General features: G+C 37.2%; 4 protein-coding genes across 6 annotated transcripts; 2 read left to right on the forward strand and 2 right to left on the reverse strand.

Annotated features, from left to right (window-relative positions):
* Positions 1-3,163: 3,163 nt before the first annotated feature.
* On the reverse strand, positions 3,164-6,170 carry LOC131021189 (pyruvate decarboxylase 1-like). Of its 2 annotated transcripts, none has more exons than XM_057950286.1 (5): positions 5,665-6,170; positions 5,417-5,580; positions 4,232-4,882; positions 3,733-3,850; positions 3,164-3,657 (listed from the first exon to the last, which is right to left on the reverse strand). In XM_057950286.1, exons 1-5 carry the CDS (start codon positions 6,136-6,138, stop codon positions 3,298-3,300), a joined length of 1,767 nt encoding a protein of 588 aa, XP_057806269.1. In that variant the 5' UTR covers positions 6,139-6,170; the 3' UTR covers positions 3,164-3,297. The 2 variants fall into 2 exon arrangements, with proteins under 2 accessions (XP_057806269.1, XP_057806268.1); XM_057950285.1 differs by having other exon boundaries at positions 3,733-3,862.
* Positions 6,171-13,528: 7,358 nt separating this feature from the next.
* On the forward strand, positions 13,529-14,850 carry LOC131021190 (protein NUCLEAR FUSION DEFECTIVE 2). Its single transcript, XM_057950288.1, has 3 exons — positions 13,529-13,795; positions 13,974-14,068; positions 14,287-14,850. The coding sequence occupies exons 1-3, from the start codon at positions 13,730-13,732 to the stop codon at positions 14,687-14,689; spliced, it is 564 nt and encodes a 187-aa protein (XP_057806271.1). The 5' UTR covers positions 13,529-13,729; the 3' UTR covers positions 14,690-14,850.
* A 3,113-nt stretch (positions 14,851-17,963) lies between these two features.
* On the forward strand, positions 17,964-19,188 carry LOC131021191 (uncharacterized). 2 transcript variants are annotated; one of them, XM_057950290.1, is made up of 2 exons: positions 17,964-18,879; positions 18,964-19,188. In XM_057950290.1, the coding sequence occupies exon 1, from the start codon at positions 18,343-18,345 to the stop codon at positions 18,817-18,819; it is 477 nt and encodes a 158-aa protein (XP_057806273.1). In that variant the 5' UTR covers positions 17,964-18,342; the 3' UTR covers positions 18,820-18,879; positions 18,964-19,188. The 2 variants fall into 2 exon arrangements, with proteins under 2 accessions (XP_057806273.1, XP_057806272.1); XM_057950289.1 differs by having other exon boundaries at positions 17,964-18,875.
* A 2,705-nt stretch (positions 19,189-21,893) lies between these two features.
* LOC131021192 (RNA-dependent RNA polymerase 2) lies at positions 21,894-27,504 on the reverse strand. The gene is made up of 4 exons (XM_057950291.1): positions 26,826-27,504; positions 23,315-25,215; positions 23,084-23,234; positions 21,894-22,998 (listed from the first exon to the last, which is right to left on the reverse strand). Exons 1-4 carry the CDS (start codon positions 27,390-27,392, stop codon positions 22,159-22,161), a joined length of 3,459 nt encoding a protein of 1,152 aa, XP_057806274.1. The 5' UTR covers positions 27,393-27,504; the 3' UTR covers positions 21,894-22,158.
* Between the last annotated feature and the right edge of the window lie 16 nt (positions 27,505-27,520).

Genomic DNA, 27,520 nt, shown 5'->3' on the forward strand with positions numbered 1-27,520 from the left:
TAATTTAAACTTAAATACAAAATAACTTTATTAAAAGAAAATGAATGAAAAAAGTTGATATTCATAGAGAGATTTTGAATATTAAATAAATAAATAGTTAGTGGTTCTACGAAATTCGTGAATTTAAAAAAATGAAAGTTACAAAGATCGAATTAAAAAAATAAAAAATCGATATTTTTCTATATGACACGTGCAACGCACACACCTTATATAAAATCCTTCGAATTGGGTTCTAACCTTCGATCCGTCTATCGAGCCATCGAGCTCAATAGCGGGGCAGAGCTTGGCCCCCCTCGATCGAGCCTTGTTGTAAAAACAGAAGAATTTAATTATATGAGTGGCTAGGTTTGTAAATTATTTGATATACGATCCTAAGTATCACCTGAAAGGAAATTAATCAGAAAACCAAGTTTTTTAGTCCGATAAAGATCACACTTCCTCCGTCTCTTAAAAACCTGCGGCGGAGTGAGCGATACAAGTTTTAATAAATGTTAGATGAGAGTATATTGTGGGTGAAAAATGAGTCTCATTTTATAAAGGGCAAATTGCAAAATACCTCACTTTATACCAAAATTTGGTTTTTTGACAATCTTTTCAATTGTAGCAAAAATTTGAACTACCTTTCAATTTGTTGCAATTGACTTCCGGAGTAATTTTCCGGCCAACTTAATGCTGATGTGGATTCCCGTAAAGTTGATGTGGCATGCCTCGCCGGACGACAAATTGCATGAAAATACCCCCACTTTATACCAAAATCTGGTTTTTTGACAATCTTTTTAATTGTAGCAAAAATTTGAACTACCTTTCAATTTGTTGCAATTGACTTCTAGAGTAATTTTCCGGCCAACTTAATGCTGATGTGGATTCCCGTAAAGTTGATGTGGCACGCCTCGCCGGCTAATCAAACGACAACGTCTCTAATTACCTTAAACGATGTCGTTTTCCACGATTTTAGGCAAATTACAATTTCTAGTTTTATATATTTGTCGATTAGGGCTTCAAATGTCCTCATTTCGTCTCCCAAATTTTCTCATCTCAGTTGAAATTATTTTTCCATAAATTCTCATTTGCAGCAAAAATCTTTGAATTGATGGATTCTTCTTCTCAAACGGGACGACTGAGCTCATACAATTTCCCCTTACCTCCAAAATTCTGCAGATGCGAAGAACTAGAGCCGTGCATCTTGCAGGCTTCAAATAGTGTGACTAATCCGGAGAGGCGTTACTTCTCATCATGTACAAAAATACCCACATCAAGTATCTTGTACTCTTTAAAATATACTTTTATTTAAGAGTAAAATTTTGAAGTAGCCAAAATGAAGCATAAAACACAATTTATGGCCACACATTGAAAAAACACAAAATAAGTGCCATAAGTGCCAACGGAAATCCAAAATAAAACCAAGTAAAATGGTCATTTTGGCACTTATGGCACTAATAGTGCCATAAGTGCCATACGTGCAGCACAAATACAGACACAACAACTTATGAAACAGGCGGAGAGGAGAATTGGCCGGATGAAAGTTCACGTCGCAGGAGAGATAGAGAGAGAGAGAGGATGAAAGCTGAATCATGTGTATGTGTTGCTGCATGGGTTAATCCCTAAATCTGGATCCGGGTCAAAGGAAGCTGTTGGATCTGTTGGATTAAAGGGTAGATTAGGTAGAGCACATAAAAGATGGCCAAATATTGATATTTCAAATTTTGTGGACAAAATTTAAGTTTCAATCACCAATAGGGCCATCCGACCCTATTGTTTCTTTATTTAATTCATATGTTTTTTTTTTCTTTAGAAAATTTATGGAACGAGAATTTCAACTGAGATGAGAAAATTTGGGAGAAGAAATGAGGACATTTGAAGCCCTAATCGACAAATATATAAAACTAGAAATTGTAATTTGCTTAAAATCGTGGAAAACGACATCGTTTAAGGTAATTAGAGACGTTGTCGTTTGATTAGCCGGCGAGGCATGCCACATCAACTTTACGGGAATCCACATCAGCATTAAGTTGGCCGAAAAATTACTCTGGAAGTCAATTGCAACAAATTGAAAGGTAGTTCAAATTTTTGCTACAATTGAAAAGATTGTCAAAAAACCAGATTTTGGTATAAAGTGGGGTATTTTCATGCAATTTGTCGTTTGATTAGCCGGCGAGGCGTGCCACATCAACTTTACGGGAATCCACATCAGCATTAAGTTGGCCGGAAAATTACTCCGGAAGTCAATTGCAACAAATTGAAAGGTAGTTCAAATTTTTGCTACAATTGAAAAGATTGTCAAAAAACCAGATTTTGGTATAAAGTGGGGTATTTTCATGCAATTTGCCCTTTTATAAATTAGATGAGAGTGTATTATGGCGGGCCATGATAATTTTTTTGTGAATAAGTCTGAAAAAAGGATTAAAATATGAAGGGATTGTGGTGTGATAGTGTGCAAAAATTAAAAAAAATACATATTTTCATGAGATAATTCAAAATGACAAAAGGTATATGTTTTTTAAGAGACGTAGGGAGTATTATTTATAAAGCATATACAATATGACAATATCTACTAGGGCTGGCAAATCGTGCGTGTCAGGTCGTTATCAGATCGACACAATAACGACACGACATGATAAGGTCAAACATAAACTCGATCTGTTAAGAAATTGCTCTACACGAACACAAACATGATCCGATCTACACAAACACGATTTGAATCGTGTTGACACGATAACGATATGAAAATGACACGATCTAGTAAAAACCTAATTAAAGACGACCCGATAAAAATAAGAATTAAAATAAATAAGGAATGACTTGAATTTTATGTTACTTGGCGGCATAACAAAGGATGGAATTGGAAAGAAAAAAAAATCAAAAAGTCAAAACTCTTAACTTTAAAATTAAAATTAAAATTTAATAAAACATAATAACATTATTTCTAATGGGTTACACGAATCCGACATGAAATTATCGTGTCATTATCAAGTCGACACGATAAGGATACGAACTTGATAAGGCTAGACACTAATCTTTTAATTTCCGTCCTTATTAGGTCGACACGAACCCAATAATACTTAGTACTAATCTTTTAATTTCGTGCAATTTCATATCGCACTTTCGTGTCGTGTTCAAATTTGTAAGTTCTAATATAAGTAATTGCGTCTCGAGAAATTCAGAGTTTCAAATAACTTGAGACCTTTATTTTCGATGGTTGAACTTAAAAAGTGTGGGTTATTCATAAATAATCTTCCTGAAAGAATGTTAGCATCGAAATGGAATAAGTAATTAAATTATTATTCTGTGACTAGGAAGCTATTGCGGGTTGGGAAGGCGGCTGTTGGCGGCGGAGACCCTGGATCCCCACTCCAGCAGCTCCTTGCTCGTATCATCCTTGTGGCAAATCACTTCAATAAAGCACAGGCAATCCTTCTTCTCCCCCATCGCCGTCTCAATCGCCGCAACCAGCTCCTCCTCACACTGCACCTTAGTAGTCCAGCAGTTGCCCTCGCCGTTCCAGATCGCATCAACCAATCCCGTGTAGTTCCAGTTCTTAATCACGTTGTACGGCCCGTCGTGGATCTCTACCTCGATTGTGTAACCGCCGTTGTTGATTAGGAAAATGATGCTCTTCTGCGCGCATCTTATCATCGTCGATACGTCCTGACACGTCACCTGCAAAAACATAAAAATCTCAGCCACAATCTGCAAAATTCTGGATTCGCTGGAAAATAAATTCTCTGAATTAACCTGAAAACTCCCGTCGCCGATGCAGGAGATCACGCGCTTCTTCGGCACCGACTGCGCGTACCCTAAGGTAGCCCCCACCGACCACCCGATTGATCCATACTGCATCTGGAATTCATACCTAGAATACCAACTTTTCCCCTTCCAATTATATATTGTAAATCATAAAAGTTTAATTGAATTTAAATTTACATAAAATTACATCAAATTCTAATCTTTAACAAAAATACATACAACAATTTTCTTGATCAGAAAAATGCATGATTTTTTTTTTTTTTTTTTAATTTAGTTCAAATCAGAATTTCGGCTACACGATTAATTTCTTCCAGCTTTCATATAGGTTAAAAGTCTGGCAGGAATTCTAAATTTCTTCATGTATTTTTTAACCAAAAAATATGTTAGTTAAAAATAGAAATTTGGGTATAAATTAGTGTATCTATAAATAGTGAACCAAAAAAGAAATTAAAATTATATTCACAATTTGAAAGATGATCGAAATTACCCGCATCCTTCCGGCAATTTGAGTTTCTGGCAGTTGAACCAGGAGTCGCCGGTCTCGGCGATGACGGCGGTATCCGCCGTGAGCATCTTCTGCACGTGCTGGAAGAGCACATTGACCCTCAAGGGCTCCTTGGGCTCGCTTTTCGGGGGGTGGCCCTCCGGCACGTAGATCCTCTTGTAGTTGTCGAAGGCGGTGGTGTTTTTGGTGACTTTCTTGGCCAGCTCCTGCAGGAAATCCTTCATCAGCACGCAGCCGAAGGCGGGGCCGCTGCCGATGACCACGCGGTCGGGCTGCACGATGATGGCCTTCTCCTTCTTCAGGAGGAGGGAGTATCCCACCGAGCTGTAGTCGTTGAAGATGGGGCCCGCGAAGAGGTAGGCGTCGGCGGACTCCACAATCTCGCCGCAGAAGGGCGTCCCCACCGCCCCCCAGTAGGTCCCGATGAAGCGGGGGTGGTGCTCCGGCACCAGCCCCTTGGCCGACGGCATCACCCCCACCGCATAGCCGCAGGCGTCCGCCAGCTCCACGAACGCCCGCCCGGCCTTGGCCAGCCGGAGCTTCGGCCCCCCGATCATCACCGGCTTCACCGCCTTGTTTAGGAACTCTGCCGCCGCGTTCACCGCAGCCTCTAGCCCGAGCTTGTTGCTTGATCTGTAATTTCGGGATGTATTTAGTAGTATTAAAATATTTCTTTTGTCTACTAAATGTGTGGTGTCTCCAATTTTTATACACTCCTTTATATTTTAAACTTCAAATATTTACCAAAATCAACCCTTAATTGTCCAATACAATGTCCGTAATGAGACTATCTCCACTCAAAATACATTTTTGAATCATTTATTAAAACTCGTATTCCTTAACTCACACTATAATTTTTGTGAAGGAAGAAAGTATTATTAATAAAGAATCACAAGTATTGTATTCTTCTCTATGAGAACAAGAGACCACCATATATAGGTGGAGCTACTAAGGGTTAAGCCCCCAAAAAAATAATTTTTATAGGATTAATTATCTATAAATATACAAAATATGCCCAATATTGAATATTCTTGCTTTCTAACCAAAATTACTATTTTCTTGATCGAAAAATACTTGAATTTTTTTAACTTTTTGAAATATGACGGAATTAGAATTTGGACGACACTTAGAATTAGATATATGATGAAGAAAAAAGAAGAGATTTACCTTGGTGAGAGAGCGAAAGGGATAGGGTCTCTAGCAAATGTAGGATGAGGCAAACCAGGCAAATTGCAGCTGATGCTAATGTAGACTGGTTTGCTCTCCATAAGAGCGATGGAGATGGCTCTATCAATTTGTTCGTGTGCATCATCCAAGTTATTCACAACAGCCTAAATAAGGAAAAAATGGAATCAAATTTAAATTTAATCAAGATCTAGACATGCATGCATGCAATAATTAGTTTAAAACATTACCTGATAGCACGTGACTGGTTTGAAACATTTAAGCTCCTGGCTGAAATCGGGCAAGCCGATGGTGTGATGGAGGATCCGATTAGTGCCGTAGTCGTTGGTGTTGGGGCCTCCGACGATGCAGATCACGGGGAGATTCTCGCTGTAGGCGCCGGCGATGGCGTTGATGACGCTGAGGCCGCCGACGGTGAAGGTGACGACGCAGGCGCCGACGCCGCGGGCACGGGCGTAGCCGTCGGCCGCGTAGCCGGCGTTGAGCTCGTTGCAACAGCCGACGTTGGTGAGGCCGGGCTCGGCGATGAGGTGGTCGAGGAGGGTGAGGTTGAAGTCGCCCGGGACGGTGAAGACGTCCTCCACGCCGATCTGGACGAGGCGGCGGGCCACGTGGCGGCCGAGGGTGGCGTCGGGGGCCGCAGGGGGGCCGTGGTGGGACCCCCCCGGTTTGCATGAGTCGATGGAGCTTAGGGTAGTGTCCATGGCGATAGGGAAGAATGTGGTTGTGGTTGTGGTTGTGGTTGTGGTTGTGGAGGAGAATGGGTAAAATGGAGGTGTTGTATTTAATATTTATAGTGGCTTGGATCTCGGGAAATTAGGACTTTCAAAACTTCTAATTGCTAGGAATTTGGTGTAATAATTTGGTTTTCTTGCGGAAGGAGATTATCTGTTTTGCCATTAATTAATATGTTTATTACTCGAAATTAATGTATATCATTATACCTTAAAAATATGAAAGGTGTTATTGCTCAAGAAAAATAAAATAAAAGGGGGTGATACGAATAGTTTCTTGGTGCCGAAGAATGGCGGACGAAATCTTGCAACAAAAGGATACGAAATTATCAAAATAAGAAGTTCAATTTTATTTCTAAAGAGCCAAATACTATTTTTTTTTTCAAACACAAAATGTTATAATATGAATATAATCAATTATGCAATTCGAACGGGATTGAACTCAAGACCTCGAGTCAGGGGATGTTTTAGGACATTAACTTAGATTGATTTGAAAATTAGGACAATAACTTTCGGACTTGTAAAAATAGGACACTAATTATTTTTTAGAGTAAAATAGGACACTAATTAATAAGCGTCGTAAAAATAGGACATTTCTCAGCCGATAATTGGCTAAAAAATGTCTTGCGGATGCAACACTTATTAATTAGTGTCCTGTTTTACTCTAAAAAAAAATTAGTGTCCTATTTTTACAAGTTCGAAAGTTATTGTCCTAATTTCCAAATCAATCTAAGTTACTGTCCTAAAAAACCCTCGAACTCCAAGACCTCTCACAAATGAGAGCTTTTAAGTGTCTCAACTTTGCCACAAAACGTCAAATAATAATTAATAAAAGGATAAGAGATATAGAGATAACAAAATGTGTTATACTAGGTTCAGTATATAGTACTCCCTCCGTCCGCCAAAAGTATTCCACTTTGACCGGGCACGGAGTTTAATAAAATGTGTGATGATGTTGATGTAGTGGAGAAAGGGCCCCACCACTTTATGAGATGTGTGGTTGAGATTGAATTTGTGGTGGATTTTTTGTAAATAAAGAGTGTTTGTAAGGATAAAATATAAAGGTGGAGGGTGGGACCATGGCTTAAAAAGGAAAATGGAATACTTTTTGCGGATGCCAAATATAGTAATTATGAAATACTTTTGGCGGACGGAGGGAGTATTTCTCATGTGGGCAGCATTATATATGGAATTTCCCAACTTCCACATTCATTTCAGAGAATGTACCCTCATTTTGTGGAGATGGGATGCTATAACACAATTTATTGTGTTCCGTTATTAATTTTAGTATTTTATTATTAAAATAAAAATATTATTATATCATGAAATAAAAAGTTATATAGATAACTTAACTTTTGATTAATTAATCCTAACATTTCACTATTAATTTAACAATTAAGAAATAAATATTAAAAAATAACTATAAGTCCTAATTAAATTAGTTAGTTTTAATTAATTATGTTAAACTTAATAAATTAAAATTAAAAATATACCATGTGATTATAAAAATATCTTAAAAATTGACAATAACACGGAGTAAGACAAAGGATCTCACGTGATTTACAACATCCATAATGGGGCTCCAGCTCCAAAGCACTGCCAACCCAGGCTCAATTGCCAACTCAAAGAAACGAGCCCGGCTCGTTGGCAAAAAAAGTGATCGTGTGCAAGAACGCGTGTATTTAATTTAAAAGAAATTAAAATAGGGCTAAAATAAATAAATAAATAAATTTGTTTGCAGAGAATAAAATGGTGGAAATTTGCAGTGAAGAAGAAGAAGAAGGGGATGTGGGACAGTGGGAGGGGCGGGTGAGGACCGTGGGTTGTTTTTTTTTCCAGATCATTATAAATACATTAAAAGTTTTATTTTTTTGTAAATATAATATGAAATGATACTTTACTAATAATAAATCCTATTTTTATCAACAATAAATAGGAATATAATAGTAAATGAGTAAAAAAAATATTACTTTTTTTTTATATAGAAATAAGCCTATATAAATGGGATATCCGAATATATGGGATGAAGGGAGTAGGGGTGAGCATTCGAATTTTGGATCGGATTTTTGCCTAATTTAATCTGATCTGAAAATTTGAAATTTTCTTAAAACTCAATCCAATCTGAATCATATTATCTGAGAATTCGAATCCGGAAATTCAAAAAATTCCGGATAAAATCCGAATCATATCGAACCGAAAAATCCAAAATGTTAAAAAGAATATTCAAAAACCAAAAAAAAATCAAAAAATCTGAAATACATATCAACCTAACCAAATACTCCCTCCGTCCACGAAAAAAACTCCTACTTGCCCTTAAATTTCTATCCACCAAATAAACTCCTATTCTGCTTTTTAGACATTTATACTCTCCCTTCTTTTTAAGTTTTACTACCCTTTACTATTAAATTTGTTAATCTAAAATAATTAACCTATTTAACACCTTAATTAAATAATCCTACCCAACCCACTAAATAACCTATATCAGCCCATTTGTAACCTAGGGTTTCTATCTCATTTCTTTTCCTTTTTGGGAAAACATATTGGTGGACGTCGTTTTCCACCAAATAATTCCTGCAGAATTATCAAGAACTAATTAGTATAATGACAAGCAGGGTCGATCCCACAGAGAGCAGGTAAAATCATTAAGTTCCCTAAAATCTATATTTTTGGTGATGCCACCACGCCTAAATTTTGAGAAAATTAATTATAACTAAGAAAGCAATAAATCAAATAAAATAACTCTAGAAAATAATTAATAAAAGGTAACTCGGCTCGAATAAATCCACACTAATTCAAAGCTCTGATCATCGACGCAAAGATTAATTAATCTCTATCAACCAACTAGTTATAGGATACCGTGATACGCACTGACATACCCCAATTCCTACTTACTGTGTCGATAGACGGCATCCGCCGCCTTCTATTCACCATCCATGCAATTTCTGCGCTAAAATACCAACAAACTTGGGTAATATCGAATATAATCCATGGAAAACAACACAAATACAAATAACTAAAACACACCCATGACATATCCTCTGCCGATCTTGTTCATCTCCGTCGATCTTCTTCTTCTCATCTTCTTCTTCTCCGTTCAACTATGTCTGAATCACAGATATCTGATAATTTTCTCTGGGCTTCACCATCGTTGGAGAACGATTTGGGATCCACCGACCTCCCGTCTATGGAATCGGTGGCAAAATCCTATGTCGTCTTCCTTGGGCTTGAGGTGCCGAAAACTGAGTCCATGGTGCTGGAAACCAATTTATTCGGCATGCCGTGGCGAGCTACTGAATCTAGCGTTCCGCCGTCTCGATCTAAGATCCATTTGCTCCTGGCGACTAGATCTACTATCGATCGAGTCCCGGCGACGCGAACTCTTGAAGCTAGGGTTCCGGAACCCGGATCTCTGGAAGAGGCAGAGTTCTACAACTTCGCCCAATATGAGGATGAAAAATGGACGAAATGGGTGGGCATCTCTGAGGCGGTGGATGAACCTTCGCCGCCGCTGCCCTCCGTGCGAAAAGAGTCGGATGCCTCTGTTCGTGCTTGGAGGTTGCAAACCCTAGAAATTTATTTTTCGGGTCACCTACATCTCCTCTAATCAGGTGAAATCATTCTTTGATGATTTGTGTATATTTTACTGCTTTTGGGGGCTGGTGATGCCTTGGTGATGTTGTTGAACTGATTTCTTTTTCTTATTTGTGTCGCTTTACTGCTTTTGGGGGCTGGTGATGCCTTGGTGATGTTCTTGAACTGATTTATGTTCCTACTACTATGTTTGTGGGTCGTTTATGCCATTTGTTGGTTATTGAACTGATTTTGAATGGATGATACTACATTGATCCATGCTTGATTCGATGATGAAACTTTTCTGAGGATTTGTGTATGTTTTACTGCTTTTGGGGGCCTGTGATGCCTCGGTGATGTTCTTGAACTATTCTTGCCTGTTGCTAATATGTGATGAATTTTTCTGAGAATTTTCCTTATTAAACTGATAATAGAACTTTGATACTTGCACCAAACATGAATAAAACCCCCTATGATGAACCTTTTCTGAGGGGTGCTGTTATACTCTAAATGAGCCACCACTAGGCTGTCATCCTAATATTGGGGGTACATAAAGAGGATAATTGCTAAGACTTTGAATAACTGTAAGAAAATAAACATGATTTACATTCCAAACAATTCAAAACAGAGCTTCACATTTGTTTGGGTTTGTAAACCTTTACAAAAAGTTAATACTCCTACACTCCTAACTGATTACCACCTGTTGGAGTCTGAGCTCTAACTGATCTATGCTGTGTTGTCCTTGCTCTTGAATTCCTTGCATGTTTATGAACTGAATTGTGTCATGGAACAGCTAGTACATCTGGTAGTATCTGCAACCTGCTCAATCTTTCCTTATTCATGTGGGGGATCTTATAGTTGTTGCCCCCTTGTCTTTGATGATTTCCTAGTAGCAACTTTGTAGTGTGAGGAATACATGATTAAGCTTCTCTAGAGGGTACTCTTCATAAGCATCTTGCACATTCTTGAGTTGTTCTTCCACATTTTTTGTTGGTTTCTGGTCTTTCAGTGTCTGAATTGCCCTAAAAAAACTGAGGTCATTCACGTTGGTGTCTGGGGAATCAGCAGGTTGGCAGACAAGTTGGATATTAAATTCATATTGTCTTGCAACTGCTACAAACTCCGGGTCATCTGGCTTTATGTGTGGCTTTACATTGTCTTGTTGGTTGAATATGTCCTTGCTTGCAAATTCAGGCCATTTGGCCTTAAAATGTGGAACCATCTGTCAATATGTGAAACATAAGCTATATGATGAGTTCGTAATTAGAAATCTGTTAGCAAAAGATAAACAAACGAACCTTTGCGATAACTCTTTCTTCATCTTATCTTTGTGTGCTAACCCTTCATCTTATTCAACTGAATAGGTAACCCGAGGGTGTATTGGGAGTTGGCAGATTTCCAGATCGTCCAAACGGTCCTCAAGTTGACGTGGAACTTCTCGGCAGCCTGCTTCTTTGCACCATAATGGAGCTTACCTTGTGTGCTGTGTTGGAGCAGCCATTGAGCCAAAGAATTTCTATCCTCATTAGTTAACCTACGCCTAGCTCTTAAATCTGCCTTTTTCTCTTTTGTAATGAATGCTAGGGAGAACAGATAGTAAATGCCCCTATTTATTGTTGTTTTGAAGTTTAGGTGATGTCTTCTAAAATTCCCTCCAAAAAAATTTCGGTCCATGTAATCTGTCCAATTTTTCAAGTGATTAATGAAGTTGGCGCCAGTTTTCAATGTTCATTAAAAGCAGATTTTTAATGCATTTTCCAGTCCTTGTAATCTGCCCAAGTTGATTCGGTCATTTAAACATCAAGCTTATTGGGCAATTCAAGCCGCAAATCTCGACCTAGCCTCCGTGGTGAAGCAAAGATCCTTGCATATGGAAGAATTGGATGAGTTTCACAACGAGGTGTAAGAAAACTCACAAATTTACAAGGACAAAGTTTAAATGTTACCTTATCAAGGCATTGTGCACAAGGAATAAGTGCATTTTTCAATGTTCATTAAATAAATAAATAAATAAATAAGGAGTCTGTGCATTTTTCAGTTTTCAATGTTCATTAAATAAGGAATAAATAAAGTTAATTTAATGAAGTTAATTTAAATTCCAATTTATTAAATGCAGAATCTGTAAAATAAATAAGGAATAAAAAGAATGAAAACAATTTAAGTAAATCAAAAAGAAAAAGAATGAAAAGGGTGCAAATACCTTTATGCTAATCAAAGATTAAGAAAACTAATCAAAAGTCATTAACACTACCCTTTTACCCCACTCACAACACCTTTATCAGCTTTCTTAGTCTCCGTGCTGAACCCCAACTGGGAGTTTTTTTGGTGGACGGAGGGAGTATATATTTATAATCAAATTAAAGTTTTAATTAACAAATCATTAATTATAATCAACCAAGATTAGAGTATAGAGTTAGAATTTAGAAATATTTAACTATTTAAGAACTAATCTATATATATTTATATATAATATTATTTATATTATAAATATAATTCGAATTTCAATTTTTTTGAATTGTAAAAGTACCAATCCGATCCGATCCGATCCGAAAATCCAAAATTTGCTTAAAATTCAATTCGATCCGAAAATCTCAAAAATCAGAACTAAATTTTAAATTTTGATTTGAATCGGATTAAATATGCAGTTTTTGGATATTTTGCTCACTCTTGAAAGGGAGTAATAATTTTAATATATGTAAATAATATTTATTAGTATAGTACGTAAATCGAGTCGGACAAATTTTTGATAGGATCTGTCCGCACCAAAAGAGTCCGTATGGTGCGGACGGAAGCACACAAATATTTTCTTGTATGTAAACTCCGCCTCAAATTGCATTTGAATGTTTCTCAAAAAAAAGGGTGATTTTAAACATAGCCCCCATTTTACTTACCATAGCCTCCTATTTAAAAAATAATAATAAAAATAATTATAAATTTATTATTTTATACTAAATTTCATAGCCATCTAAATTAAGAGAAATTATTTTCATAATTAAATTAAAATTTTCAAACTTTGCCATAGCCCCCAAACCCCACCCACGCAACTCAAATCCAATTAATCATCTTTCTTTTTCGCTGCATGATCTCTTTCAAAAAAGATGATATTTTGTGTATTAATTTGCTTATTTCCAAGTGGTTTCTGTTTGTAAGAAATTGAGTGCAAAATAATTCCTTCTCTTCAATTTTTCTTCCTAAGCTTCGCCTGCAACAAGATTTCATCTTTTTTTAAAAAAAAAATTCCTTCTCAAGTAATGTATAATGAATGATTTTACTAGTTTGTCCTGTACAAATTATTCGATTTTGCATCATTCATTATACATTACTTGAGAAGGGATTTTTTTTTTTTTTTTTTAATTTGAAAAGATGGAATCTTGTTGCAGGCGAAGGGGGTGGAAAGCTTGGGAAGAACAATTGAAAAGAAGGAATCATTTTGCATTGAATTTTTTATAAACAAAAACTCTGGCACTTGATCTGGAGACGAGTGAAGGAGAAATGAGATGAAGATGATTAATTGGATTTGAGTTGCGTGGGTGGTGTTTGGGGGCTATGGCAAAGTTTGAAAATTTTAATTTGATTATGAAAATAATTTCTCTTAATTTAGAGGGCTATGAAATTTTGGATAAAACAGTAAATTCATAATTATTTTTAATATTTTGTTAAATAGGGGGTTATGGTGAGTAAAATAGGGGCTATGAATAAAATTACCCAAAAAAAATTGCATTTGAATGATAAATGATGGTCCATTTACTTTGGGCCTGTAAATGTTAGCCCACTTCTTAACATGATCGGTGAAGCCCAACAATCACTAGTACTCCATCAGTTAGCACTGCCAACAGTGAAAAGGAAAAGTAGAATCTTCTAAACAAATTAAGAAGTTGAATTTGCAGAAGAGGTAAAGGTAAAGGTAAACATCGTCACTCCCACTATTACAGTTCACCTCTCAAAATCACTGAATTTCCCATCGTCGTAGCAACGACTACGGAGCCCGAACATGGGTTTTAGGGTTTCTATTGTGCTCCTCTCTCTCTTGGTTGCCCTCCTTTCCCCCTCTGCGCAGGTAATTTCTTTCCCTCTCCCCAAATAAATAAATAAAATGTGGTTCGTGAAGTTGCAGAAGCACGATCATTGGAAAACCATGCTGCTATTCAGTCATCTAACTGTTTATATGTATTCATTTGTGTGCGTGCTTGTGTTATCTTTCCCCCTTTTTTTTAAGTTTTCTTTTCTGGCGATAGGCATTTTCAGATGAAGAATCATCTTTGCCGGAGCTCTCGTTAAGAGTTTCAACGCCTTTCTCGAACGCACTCGCCAATCTGCAAAATCAGATCAAGTAATCTACGCACTTCTGCTATTATCTTAGTGTGTATTCACACACACACACACACGCACACGCACGCACACCATTTATGTGTATTTTATTCTTATGCAGTTTTGTGAGATTCCTCTGCATATAAGAGTTGAAATTTCGCGTGGTAACGCTACCAAGTTTATAAAATACTTAGGCAACGAGCTTTTGCTTTTCTTGAATCATCTCTCATTCTATGTTAGCTATACGTTTAAGCGAGTTGGATTGCTGCGGCGTGCAATGACACACTCCTCCTACTCAGAGGAGAATAACAAGGCTCTGAGTGTTTTGGGCGAAAGTGTAATTGAGACCTCTGTCGCGCTGCAATCACTAAGGAAAGATGTGGATATTTCTGCCAAGGATTTGAACCTTGCGATTACTGAGGCGTCTAAGGTGGAGGGTTCCTGTAATGCTGATGGGATCCGGCTTGGTTTGCAGAATGTTGTGAGAGTCGCCAGCAAGACCAATGCCACAGCTCCTGCTGTGGTCTGTGGGGCGTTTCGAGCACTTTTTGGGGCGATCGCAATTGATGCTGGGAGTTCAGATGAGGCTGGGGATGTCTATGGGAAAACCCGTAGTGGAGTTAGGAGTGCTGTGACAATGTAGGTAAAGGTTGTTAATATTAGTATGCGCGTTTGGAACTGTTTAATATCGTTGGTGTGTGCACTTGATGGTTCTGAGAATTATGATCTGTGTTTAAATGTCATGTATTTGAATTTGGTATGTTGAATGTTATGTGCATATTACTTGACTGCGTGTTTTGAGTATTTTCATGGTGAAATTGGTGGCTGTAGCTTTGTTTGGCGAGCTAATTTATTTGTATAAATGACTCTAAGTCGAGTTCTTGACCTTATGAAAGATAATAGGATATTGTAAGAGAAAGGTCTGGTTCAGTATTCACATATATTTATTTTACTAAGAGAAGTTCATTTGTAGGCAAACATCCATGACTCGTTTAGTTGTCTTCGACTTTTGTCTTCTGTTTTCTTTCTTTGGGCGGGGTTAGTTCTCTTTGAATTCTCCATTCCAAATTCTGTTAAATCTTAATATCTTGTTGCGTCTCATCTTACTGATGCAAGCCTAGGATAATTTATCAATAACAGCATGTACATTTAAGAAATATCTAAGTTTTAATACTTTTGGGGCGTTTACTTTGGAGGATTAGCCTTGATAGATAAAAATAATAAGCATAGTCCCTTGTTTACTTAGATGGATTGAAACTTTGTGATATCCCAAGGCCCTTGATAACTTCTATCATTTGACCTAGTTTTGCTTGATTCATATCCCAATGAAAGGATGGGATTGAAACAATCCTAGTATGAAGGATAAAAATACTCAATCATGCATCTTGTCAATCATGCAAAGTAAACGCCCCCTTAGAGTATATGTATGATGAGAAATAATGAAAGACTTACCAACTTTAAGAGCTGAAATGCACATCAGATTGTGATTTGTTCATGCAAATTTGATATCTCTTGTTGGGAACATACATAAATTCAGACAATAGGCTGACCTTGTGGAAGGTAGACCAAAAAAGAGTGGTATCCATTAGCAAAGATCATCTTCTAGCTAGAAAAACTGCATACATACATATATATATATATATATATATATATATATTAGGGATGAGTTATACTAAGAATACTATCTTTCGTGAGAAATGAGAATGATTGAATAAGCTAGTATATAGTGTTGCATAAGCTGCTTGTAATGATTGAATAACATTTTTACCTGGGTTCGAATCCTGGAGGGAGCGAAAATTATATCTAATTAATTAAATTTCGTTATTCAGTCATTATAAGCAGCTTATTCAACACTATATACTGGCTTATTCAATCATTCTCATTTCTCACGAAAGATAGCATTCTTAGTATAACTTTTTCCTATATATATATATATATATGAGGGATTTAGTTAGGATAGAAATTATATTGGAAAAGTTCTAAGGCATCATGCATTCTAAATGCAATGAATCTTTTATTATTTGATTTGTGACAATGTTTTTTGTTTGACTAGTTGTGACCTAACCTAGCTACTCAAGTCAGAATGAATAATCTACTCTCTAATATGCTTTGATTATACCGCCTAAATGTCCCTGCAACCTTTCTATTGGTTGGGATATATCACATCTACTTGTTTCTAGTCAGCTCTTTAATGTGTATCTTCGTGTTGGTTTTCTGTGAGAATGACTCATCTATAATCGTATAAACTTGTTGGATACGATAGGTTTCTCACTCGGATATTCTATTTGATCTGTCGATTGTCATGAATGTGATACTACATGAACATGGTGAAGAGGTTAGTTAATGAAAACAAAAGTGTGTCTCAACAAATATTTGATGGTATATTAGGTGCATATCCTTATCATATGTATTGGCCCCCTTTAGTAGAAATTGGCAATTTCTGCAGATTTTTGTGTTTGGGAGATTAATATGATGTAACATGTTGATATGCACATTCTCTGTTATTGACTCCCAGTCTACATTTCCATTTTATGTTCCTATTTATTGTAAGTTTTTGTCTTTCAGATTTTTTTCTTCTTTGGGTGAATATTCTACTATCTAATGTCCATCCCACAGACACCCACACCCACACATATGGTTTATATGTGTATGTTTGTCTTCAAAAAAAGTTGTGTGCGTGTGTGTATATATGTATTGCAAATTGAGAACATAATAAACTTATGAACAAACATCTGGTACAGCTACTGTAGAGGCTGAGGCTCAAGTTAGTTTAGTTTTTGTCATCAAGCTTCTTAAAATATTCTGAATTTGGTTAAATAATCCTATTTTAGCATATCTTGGGCTTTAGTTAAAGGCGACTGTTGTCTTTTACAAATATTATTTTCTGGCAAGGTTGGTGGCTGTCTTCCAACAGTCATCTGTTTATTTATTTTTAGAGGGCTCCAACTATAATGATATATAGCCAGTTAAATCATTTTCGGTTACATGCTAAATCCGACTCTGATTTGGAGTATTTCTGTGAAACTCTTTTTGCAGTCTAGTTGTTGGTCTAATGTCTATTCTAGTTAAACATAGTTTAAATCAGGGTTAGGCCTTGGTTTTTCCTAATCTTAACTACTAATTATTTTTATTAAAAAACTAGTATCAAACTGTTGCACGATGAGATGGATGAAGATTTGAATTTAAATCTACTCAATTACTATATTTTAGGGGTAATTATACAAAAATACATAATTTTTCATCAAAATTTTTGCACATCAATTGTTCTCATTTTCAAACAGCGGTTATTATTATTATTATTATTATTATTATTATTATTATTATTATTATTATTATTATTATTATTATTGTTATTATTATTTTTTTTTTTTACTTTTTTTGTAATTAATATCATGGTGACTAGCTTAATTTGACAAGTTAATGTTATCACAATTAGTTTAAATGGAGTAGATAGTCAACTATGTTGTTTAGTATATTGATTGTTTAAGCTATGTCGATATTTTAGACATATGTTTAGTATATTGATTGTTTATTTATTGAAATGCAATTACCTCTCAAGTCAAAAGGGCAATTACCCCTATCTTTCATCCAAACTAATGTTACAAAACAACTTACACAAATTTTGTTTGCGAAGAAAACTAGGTATGACGAATAAGTTTTTAATCTTAATAGTAAAATTTATAGACAAATCAAATACTTTTTCTATCTCTCTCAAACGGGTATTCATATCCTTTTAAACGAGTATTCATTTTTCCTTTTTAATAAATGAGATCCTTATTCTACTATATATTTAATTAATTTCTTAAAATTCATGTTATTTTTAAATGAGTATTAGAAGAGGAAAATGATATAATTAAGTATGTTTAAATGTTTTAGTCTATTGATAAAATGGTTAATACTTAAATGTTAAAAAAATTCAATTTGAATCTACCGCTAATGATGTTTTAAATTTATTCAGAGAAAAAATGTGATTAAAAACCATAAATTTGAATTATAATAATAATTGGTGCGAAGAAGTGTGTAGTGAACTCTCAACCTTATCTCTTGACACGTAACTAGATAGTCCGAGCCCGGTTCGACCCAAATCCGGTCCCACTTTGTTCGGTCCAATTACCTTTTTACCCACCAAACTCCCCCCTTACGATACCAATAATTATCCAGCCGTTATTTGCAGCAAAACCAGAGCTCACAAACACATACATATCGAGATTAGGGAGAGAGAGAGAGTGGAGTGAGAGAATCATAACACTCTCCACCTCACATATATTAGATACAAGTATATATGATACGGAATACATGGAGTCTCGTGAATCTCCGATCCAAACCACGGAAGCAGTCGACGAATCCTCCGAAACGCTCTTCCGCGGGCGGCGCCGCGGCTGCTTCAGCCTGCCGTGCTTCGAGCGGCAGCAGAGCACCTCCACCGGGCTGACATGGTGGCAGAGGATACGCCCCGCCGAGACCTCCTCCCTCTGGTCGCGGGGCGTGGGCGCGGTGATGAAGATCCGCGAGTGGTCGGAGCTGGTCGCCGGCCCCCGCTGGAAGACGTTCATCCGCCGCTTCAATCGGAACCGGAGCGTCGGCAAGCACGCCAATTTCCAATACGACCCCTTGAGCTACGCCATGAATTTCGACGAGGGGCCGGGGCACTCTGGGGATTTCACACCGGAAGGGGATGACGTGGACGGCTACTACTACGCATCGCGCAATTTCTCGTCCAGATACGCCAAGGGCTCGATGGACCTCGGCAACGACGGGCCCACCTTCGTCTAGCTCTACACGCCTCACTTGCTCTTAATTTTATCTGTGCCACAATTTTCAATTATTTTGTAAGTATTTTATACATTTGTGACTGTTTGTGAATTACATACTGTATTTTAATTTTTATCTAAAATGCAAATGATTTTGTGGGTGAAGGAAGGATGGATGTTGCTGGGTAGGCGCGCACTACGCTATTATGATTAACTTACAGCTCATCGATGTAGGACTCATTTTCTTTTTGGCTTTAAAGTATTTGTGTATATACATATATATGTATGCGTGCAAGCTTTAGGGATTTAATGTTTTGTTTTATGTGATTCCTGGATTTAATTATTGTTGTTTCGTGTTGGCGGTATAAAGTTTTGATGTGGATTAGTCAAATTGGAAATGATGCTTTCTTTTTTGTCAATAATTTTTAGCATTATCTCATTTAGTGAGGTATATTCGAAGATGATGGGTGCTGCTTCTTTATTATTCTTCATGACCTAAAATGACCTATTTTCTTAATGCTCAAAATTTGAAGCCAATAACTATAGAGAATAATAAATCAAAAATTTGATATTTTTTTAACTAAAGATGATTAATAATGATTTTTCATTTTTTCACGATGATACAAATTTTCTACCTATTGATTAAAGGGTAAATGTCTTACCAATTGAAATGCACTTCGTTGGTAAATTAAAAATCAATGTTCTTGTGTGCGTGTGTTGGTCAAGCGGTAAGGGGTTAATGCCTAAGGCCAAAGGTCTTGGGTTCGAGTCCCAAAAAAATCAATACATTGTCCCAAAAAAATCAATACATTCCGTCTGCGTGCCATGTAGTTTTTTTTTTCCACTTTTGTGTGGGTAGTGGTCCTTTCCACCTTTATAGTGATCTAGTGTGCGAGTTGCTTATTTAATTATATTTAAATGTCTTTTTTAATTCTAATTGAAAAAAAAAATCATTTTATAATTATATCATCTTGTCCATTTAAAACAAAAAATCGGTAATTTTTAGGTCAAATATCTTATGCTCAGATCTTATTAACGTGCTTGAGCCCGTCACAATTAATTTTTCAATTTTAGTTCACATATCTTGTATAGTTTGCACTACGCACCAAAAGTAGTGACCGTCCGTGGCATGTGCAGTGGCAGAGCCATGAATTAATTTGGGAGGGGGCTGAACTTACACGGGGTTCGGGGACGGTAGCCCCCGAGAATTTTTTTTTGGACATTCCGTATATTTAAGACATTATTTTATTAAAAGACAAGCATAATAGTAAATAATAAAGAACAACATTTTCGTAGATTATATAATTTAAATATATAACAAATTAGTTTCAATACATTATAATTTTTTTTGGGACATTCTGTATTTGTAAGCATTTTTTATTAAAAGACGAGCATAATAGTAATTATAAAGAACAACATTTTCATATACTATATAGTTTCAATATATTACAAATTAATTTCAATACATTACAAACTTTTTTTTTGTCATTTCGTACATTTTAGGCATTTTTTATTAATAGACAAGCATAATAGCAATAATAATGAACAATATTTTCAATAAATTACAAACTAGAATCAATAATAATAAAAGACAAGCATAATAGTGATAATAATGTATAATATTTTTATAGATTATATAGTTTTAAATAACACAATTATCCTTAAATTAATTATAAATGGAAGAATATAACAAGCTAGTCAACTTTTCTAAAACAAATTTCTTTTATAATATAAACATATATATATATATATATATATATATATATATAGGAAGAGGTTCTAATAAAAACCTCTGTTAAAATGAGAACTAGGAACCTAATCTTGACCTTTTAAATATTAGATCTAATGGTTAGGATTTAGTCAACAAAAGAAACTGTGCATCTATTATATTTTACTGTGCAATTAAAAAATATGCAATTTATGCAATTGAAACCAACAATGCAAAATACTCAAGCAAATCGAAATTGTGCATCTATGCAATTGAAACTGTGCATCTATGCAATCGAAATTGTGCATCTGTAGTTTAATCTCAGCCCTCTATTTTATTTAAATCAATGGTTTTAAATTGGTTCCTAGTTTTCATCTTAAGAGGGGTTTTTATATTAACCCTACCCTATATATATATATGTATATATATAGGGAGAGGTTCAAATAAGAACCACTAATAAAATAAGAACGGAGAACCATTTTAAGCCATTCGATCATCAAGATCTACGGTGGATGCATCATCTTGGTGGATGGATGCAGGTGTTGGGTTCGAATCCTGAAGGGAGCAAAAAAATTATTTTTTTCGGATGCATTAAATTTAATAACGGATGCATTAATTTGTATAGCAGATGCATTAATTTTATTGGTTCTTATGTTCTCACGATAATTGTGGTTCTCACTATAACCGCACATATATATATATATATATATATATATATATATATATATATATTATAAAAAAAAACTCAAAATTTGGGAGGGGACTTCAGCCCCCCAGGCTACGCCGCCGCATGTGGATTCCATAAACTCAAAATTAATTAAATAAAAATATTTACTACGGGTGCGGTTATAGTGAGAACCACACTTATCGTGAGAACATAAGAACCATTAAAATCAATGCATCTACTATATAAATTAATGCATTCGCTATTAAATTTAATGCATCCGAAAATAATAAATTTTTTGCTCCCTTCAGGATTCGAACCCATGATCTACATTCATCCACCAAGATGATGCATCTACCGTAGATCTTGATGATCGAATGGTTTAAAATGGTTCTCTGTTCTAATTTTATTTAGTGGTTCTTATTTGAACCTCTCCCTATGTACTCCATATCATCTTCATTAGTTGTCGTGAAGCAATGATAGTGAGTACAAAAAATCGATTTACGAAGGTCGTGGAAATAAGGATGGTATATTTCCACAATAATCCATCCGTATAATTGAACTCAAGTTTCCTATCAATGATGTTATTGTTTCTGATTTCAACATTACATAAGTGTATAGTGTTTATCACTAACATAGAATTCAATAATTCAAGAACTTGTAACATTTAAATTATTTTGTAATCATAGAATGGTTGTGTGATTGGTTCAATTATAACACCATATTTAATTATTGTGAAACCACATGCCCATTTTATTCCCCGGCTAGATTGGAGATTAAAGACAGTGCTTGAGCAATATTGTTGTGAGATTAAGGCAATTATTTACACATGTTGTAATTGCAGAATAGCTAAAAGTCTTGATTTTTAAGGCAAGATCCAACGAGCACCTGCTCGCTGCCAATCCCATACACTCGTAAGTAGATGCTACACCGAATGAAATATATACACATACATAAACAGCATCATCCCAAAGCGTTTCCCGCCCATGTCATGCAACAGGGTACTCAATCAGCATCTTATTTTTAGCTTCCTTTATGTCCATCAAAACATCACCCACACTCCATGGAAACCCTAGGCAGTTCCGGCTGCCACGCAAGTAGTTCCGGTGGTACGTCACGTAATACCATGCCGATGCCAGCTTCTGCTGTTTGTCGCCGTCGCCCTCGCCCTCGCCGTCGCCGTCTCCCTCGCCGTCGCCCTCACCGTCGCCCTCGCCCTCGCAGCTACTCCTGAACCACCCCTTCACCTCCTTCATCAAGCTCTTCACCGACACCAAGATCCGCTCCTTCACCTCCCCGTACCTCCGGTTGTCATACTGCAAGTACGCCGACTTCCGGTGCAGATTCCCCGTCAGTATCTCCACTTCGCTCTCCGCTCCATAATAGCTGAAAAGCGCATTCATCCTGTCCAGATACTGTTCCTTGTGGCATTCCGCAGCTGCAACGAAGGACTCGTAGCCATCAACAACAAGATCGGGATCAAATGCATTCGGTGGGATCTCGTCCGGGAGGTCAGGGTTTGTCTTCATTTTCTGGATGAACTGAACGGTGGCTCGATAGAGCTTGCCTAATGCGCCATGTGAGACGTACGTGGGCTTCTCCCACCTCTCCATGAAATCCGGAAACTCTCTCGGCTTTAGGTATCTCGGCATCTCAGCCGGAGCGCCCGTTTTCGCAAAGTCAACTGCCATCGAATGAAGGTTTGCTAACTCAAGGCATTTGGGGCTCAGAGCTTTTTCGGGTTCACGGTCCGCGTGGACCAAATGCGCGTTAGAGATCGCGCCCAGAGTGTCGCTGATCATGTAATCGGCGAAGAACGTTTGGATTTCCTGAAAAAGTTTGCAGAGAAATAGGTATGGAAACTGCTACACTGTAAAGTAAAAACAAGAAAGAAGCAAGGAAGTTGCATACTACCTCTAAGGTCACTTCATGGTTCATGATGCGTGGTCGTCGTCCAGTGTAGTCCATCGGGGTCACAGTTCGAGGTGGGACAAGATCTACGTCCCAGCTTATGAAATAGAGATCACCATCAAGATCTCCACCGGAGCATTCATTCGGATGAGGCCTGCAAAAACATTGCTTCAGTTCCTAACTGAAACTCGTATAGCTAAGAAGTAAGAACCAAAGAAAGAAAGAAAAATGTACCTTTCTCCTTTCTGGGGGAAAACAAGGCAATCGACCATATTATCCTCCTGTAGTTTAATGTCGTATACTGCTTCGAGAACTCTGACATCGCCTGGATGGAGGCATGGGTTTTTGGTGACAACAACTTTGCCTCTCAGGATGGAAGTAGTCTCATCCACCCTTTGGAAAAACGGCTGATCTCCACCCTCCAACTCGGCTGTATTCATAGTTAGTCGAACAAAAACCTGGCCGTACTCCAAAGTCCCAGACTCGTCTAGGCACCCAACTAAAACACGGCCTTTTGGGACAAAGATGCGGCACCTGCTTCTTATATCGGAGATCTGGTTCTCGAGATATGACTGTAGCATTGTCAGAAGATACGGCTCGTTTCTCGGGTCATAGCCTTGGAGCAACATTCTTGCCATGGAGCTTTTCATATCACCCCCACCAGTGCTCTCCAACACGTTCAGCGCTGCCTTGGCGTCCGTCAGCATTGTTCCCAGCAGTTGTAGTTGCTCGTCTTGCATTGCCAAAAACACGCTATCCTTGACTCCCAAAGTCGATAACAATGTAATAATTTCCCTGTTCAAGTAGCACGGCTGGGACTCGCTCCACTTTGTAATGTTGAGCATACAATTGGTGGACTCAAACTTAAGCATGCTGCTTCGTAGTGAAAGCTTCCGGAAGGAATGCCGGTTGACAGCTATCACCCCTTTATAGCCACCGTAGCGGATCTGAAATGCCGATGGGATATGAGACAAGCCCAGCTTCCTGACAACTTCTCTAGCGAATGGAATGGAAATTTTTCCAATTCCATCAGAGAAACAATGCTTCACTCCATCAGAAACTACTTCGATCTCAGGAATAAGCTCAACATCCCGCGGGATCACCTTCAGAGTTTGCATCGACGAGCTAAACAACTGACCCATCCTCGCTGCACATTTTGAGATGCTCCGGATCTTGTTGAAACATCCCATCCACTCTCTGATATCTTCTGCTTTGACACGATCGTTCGAAGCAAACATCCAAACTGAGTTCGAACGCAGCTGACTGGCGGAAAAGGCCAAGAATTCAAACTTTTTGTCTCCAATAACGAGCCCATCCTGGAGAACAGAGAGTATTCTACGATAAATATCTGTTTTATAAGGCTTTGCAAAGATGCCCTTCATTATGCTTGTGGAAACTGCACCTGGGGAAAGCCTGCCCCAATCTTCATCAACAAACGTAACTCTCATGAAGTCTGAAGCATATTTAGCAAAGTTCTTCACAATGTAGTTTGAGGATTCAAGTTCGGGACCCAAGCAGAATATCTTAGTTGGAGTCACGAGAACTCTATGACAGCTCATTATGTTATGCTCAATCAGTCTCTTAAAAGCCGCTGAAGGAAGATTCTTGCGATTGTGAGTGGTAATGGAAGGTTGGTTTTCGAAAAATGACTTGGGTTCATAACAAGTAGAGTGCAACTTGTGCATTTCCTTAAGAATTAATAGAGCAGTATCCATGTCTAATCTGCTAAGGATCTGAAAAAGATCGGTGTTAACCGCAGCAAGGCTCAACTTTTGACAATGCACCAGTGAATTAAGCTGAAAAAGAACCTCGTAAGCTACTTGAAAAACTGAGTCGTTTTTCACAATTGGAACTAAATCCGAGGCATGGTTAAATTGTACTTCCTCAAACGCTAGTTCAGTCACCTCTTTTGTGTAATATGGCAAAGAAGTGTATAGGTCTAAATTTGAGAATCCTTCTTCAATCTCCCAACAGAGTGAGGACAAATATCCAATTGACTTCATACTCGAAAAATCAGTTGTTCGAACCCATATAAAGTCATAATCTTCTTTGCAGATGTGATACCGGTCAGTAGTGAATCTTGATGCAATCTTTGGCCCAGAAACCTTTTTGAATATCTTTGGTGCATGTCTAAGCTGGGGGAACAGAAAGGGAAGAATAAAGCTAGACTGCAACTAGAATTTACTTATACAAATTCTAATAAAACAAACAATTCCAAACAGAAAAGTATCAACACGTGAACTATAGTCCTAGAACAAAGAAGACTTCAACTTGGACATCAGTAGTCAATAAATGAAACAGGTACAAAATGAAAACAAAGAAATGGCACAGCTATGAGCATAAATAACAACACAAAAAGCTAAGTACAGCCTTCATAGAATATACATGCAATCAAATCACTATCTTTCTGCAATTGCTTGTTTGTTAAAGCACAAGTAATTTTAAACATTTGTCACAATAACCAACTAGCTCTCTTCGAATTGAGAATGAAAAAGATTCAAAAGCAATAAACCTAATGTGCCAACAAGTCGAAACAAAGCACTTTTCTTCATTTGATTTTCAACTCAAATAAACCATTACAAATCTTCAACTTTAGTTACTGCTTCTCCACATCTTATTATCAGATACAAGCAATCCAAACGTGTCTCATATGTCCATACATCTATTAAGGACAAGTGCAGCTAACCTTACACAGATCTCCTTGGGGAACAAGCTTCTACATTAGCTGAGTGGTACAACCATATATATCAATCATAACTAACTCAACAGCAACCAAACTTCAAGAAATTAGTGTACTAGCCTATTAGAGCATTGGCAACGCAGCTCCTCGAGCATTACTCGAGTAAGGCAATTTCTTCGTGTATGGCGTTGCAATGGCTGTTTCCTCGAGCATTACTCGAGTGCTCGGGTAGCACTCGAGCCTCAAATAAATAAAAAATTTATTTTAATTTCCAATGGCTGTTTTTTTTTTTTGTTTTTTTTTATTTTTTTATTTTATTAAAGTTTTATGTAATATTTAGGATTTTATAATTAATGCAATTTAAATTTGAAATAAATTGTGTTATTTAAATTTGAGCAATTAAATTTAAATGAAAAACATAAAATCAAAACTAATGTTATCAAGTAGACTATCAAGTAACCCCAATGCAGTACTACCTACTCAATAACACAACCACTATCAAGTAGGCTATCAAGTAACCCCATTGCGGATGCTCTTAGCCAATTAGGCACCAACTGGGTTCATGTCTCCATTAATTCATCATTCAGATCAAACTTGCATTCAATAAACACAAAACACCAACCGCCATGAAAACCAGAACCCTACTCCGGGAATCAAATCAAGAACAACAGAACTTGATCACCACACAAATTAAACATTAACTATACTATTAGGGGACATTTACTTTTCACGAGACCCTCATCACAAGGATTTCTCTAATCCTACCCTTTCAATGGGATATGAATCAAGCAAAATTAGCTCAAATGATAGAAATTATCAAGGGTCTTGAGATATCCCACTGTATCTAAGTAAACAATGGATTATAGCATATACTACTTTTATCTTTCTACGCCAACCCTCAAAAGTAAACACCCCTTACTGCATCAACAAAGTAGAATCATCACCACATTGTAAAGGAGAATTAGCGCACAAACACCCAGAAATTGAGTGAAACAAAACACTACAGAAAATCGCAAAACCTCAAAAACAGAAATCCAAATCACTCAAAAATGCAACAAATCGTACCTTCAAGAGAATGGCGTCAACTTTCATATCACCCCCACCCAAACAACACCCTCTACTCTCCAACACATCCCCAAATTGCACCTCTAATTTGTAACTTTCACCCCCATGGTCCACGAAAAAATGGATCTTTTTCCTCTCAGGCATAAACCAAAGCTTCATCCCATTCCAAGATTCCAAAGTCCCCATGCAATCAGCCCTAATCATAATGCCGGCGAATAGGACCAAACCGCCGCCGTCTCCGACCCGGTATATGGGGTCCACGGGTCGAATGATGATTTCCTCCAATGAGTGAGTGACTGAGAGATAAAACCCTTTGAAAATGAGCTTCCTGTGGTGGGAGAGTGATAAAGCTTCGATTTTGGCTTCTGGGCTCTCGAATTGGACGCGGCCATGGCCTCTCGACTTCCAGTTCTCACGCTCCGTGAAGATTTCGACAGCGAATACCGTGCCTTTTCCGAGTACGGACTCCAGGAATGCTTGGAGGTCTTTGGCTATGGCTATCGGTGGAATGTTGGTTACCTTTACTGTGAGGGTGGGTATTGCCTCTGTGAGAAGGGGGATGATCATGGTGAGAGAGAGAGAAAGAGAGGATTACTAGACTAGTGTGATTTGTGATGTACGAGTGTGAATTTATTGGACTTTGGTAAACGGGGATTTTCTGCTATCTGTGCCCCTCCTCGAACAATGCTATCGAG

Source organism: Salvia miltiorrhiza, chromosome 4 (assembly GCF_028751815.1).
Source record: "Salvia miltiorrhiza cultivar Shanhuang (shh) chromosome 4, IMPLAD_Smil_shh, whole genome shotgun sequence".
Classification (NCBI taxonomy): Eukaryota; Viridiplantae; Streptophyta; class Magnoliopsida; order Lamiales; family Lamiaceae; genus Salvia; species Salvia miltiorrhiza.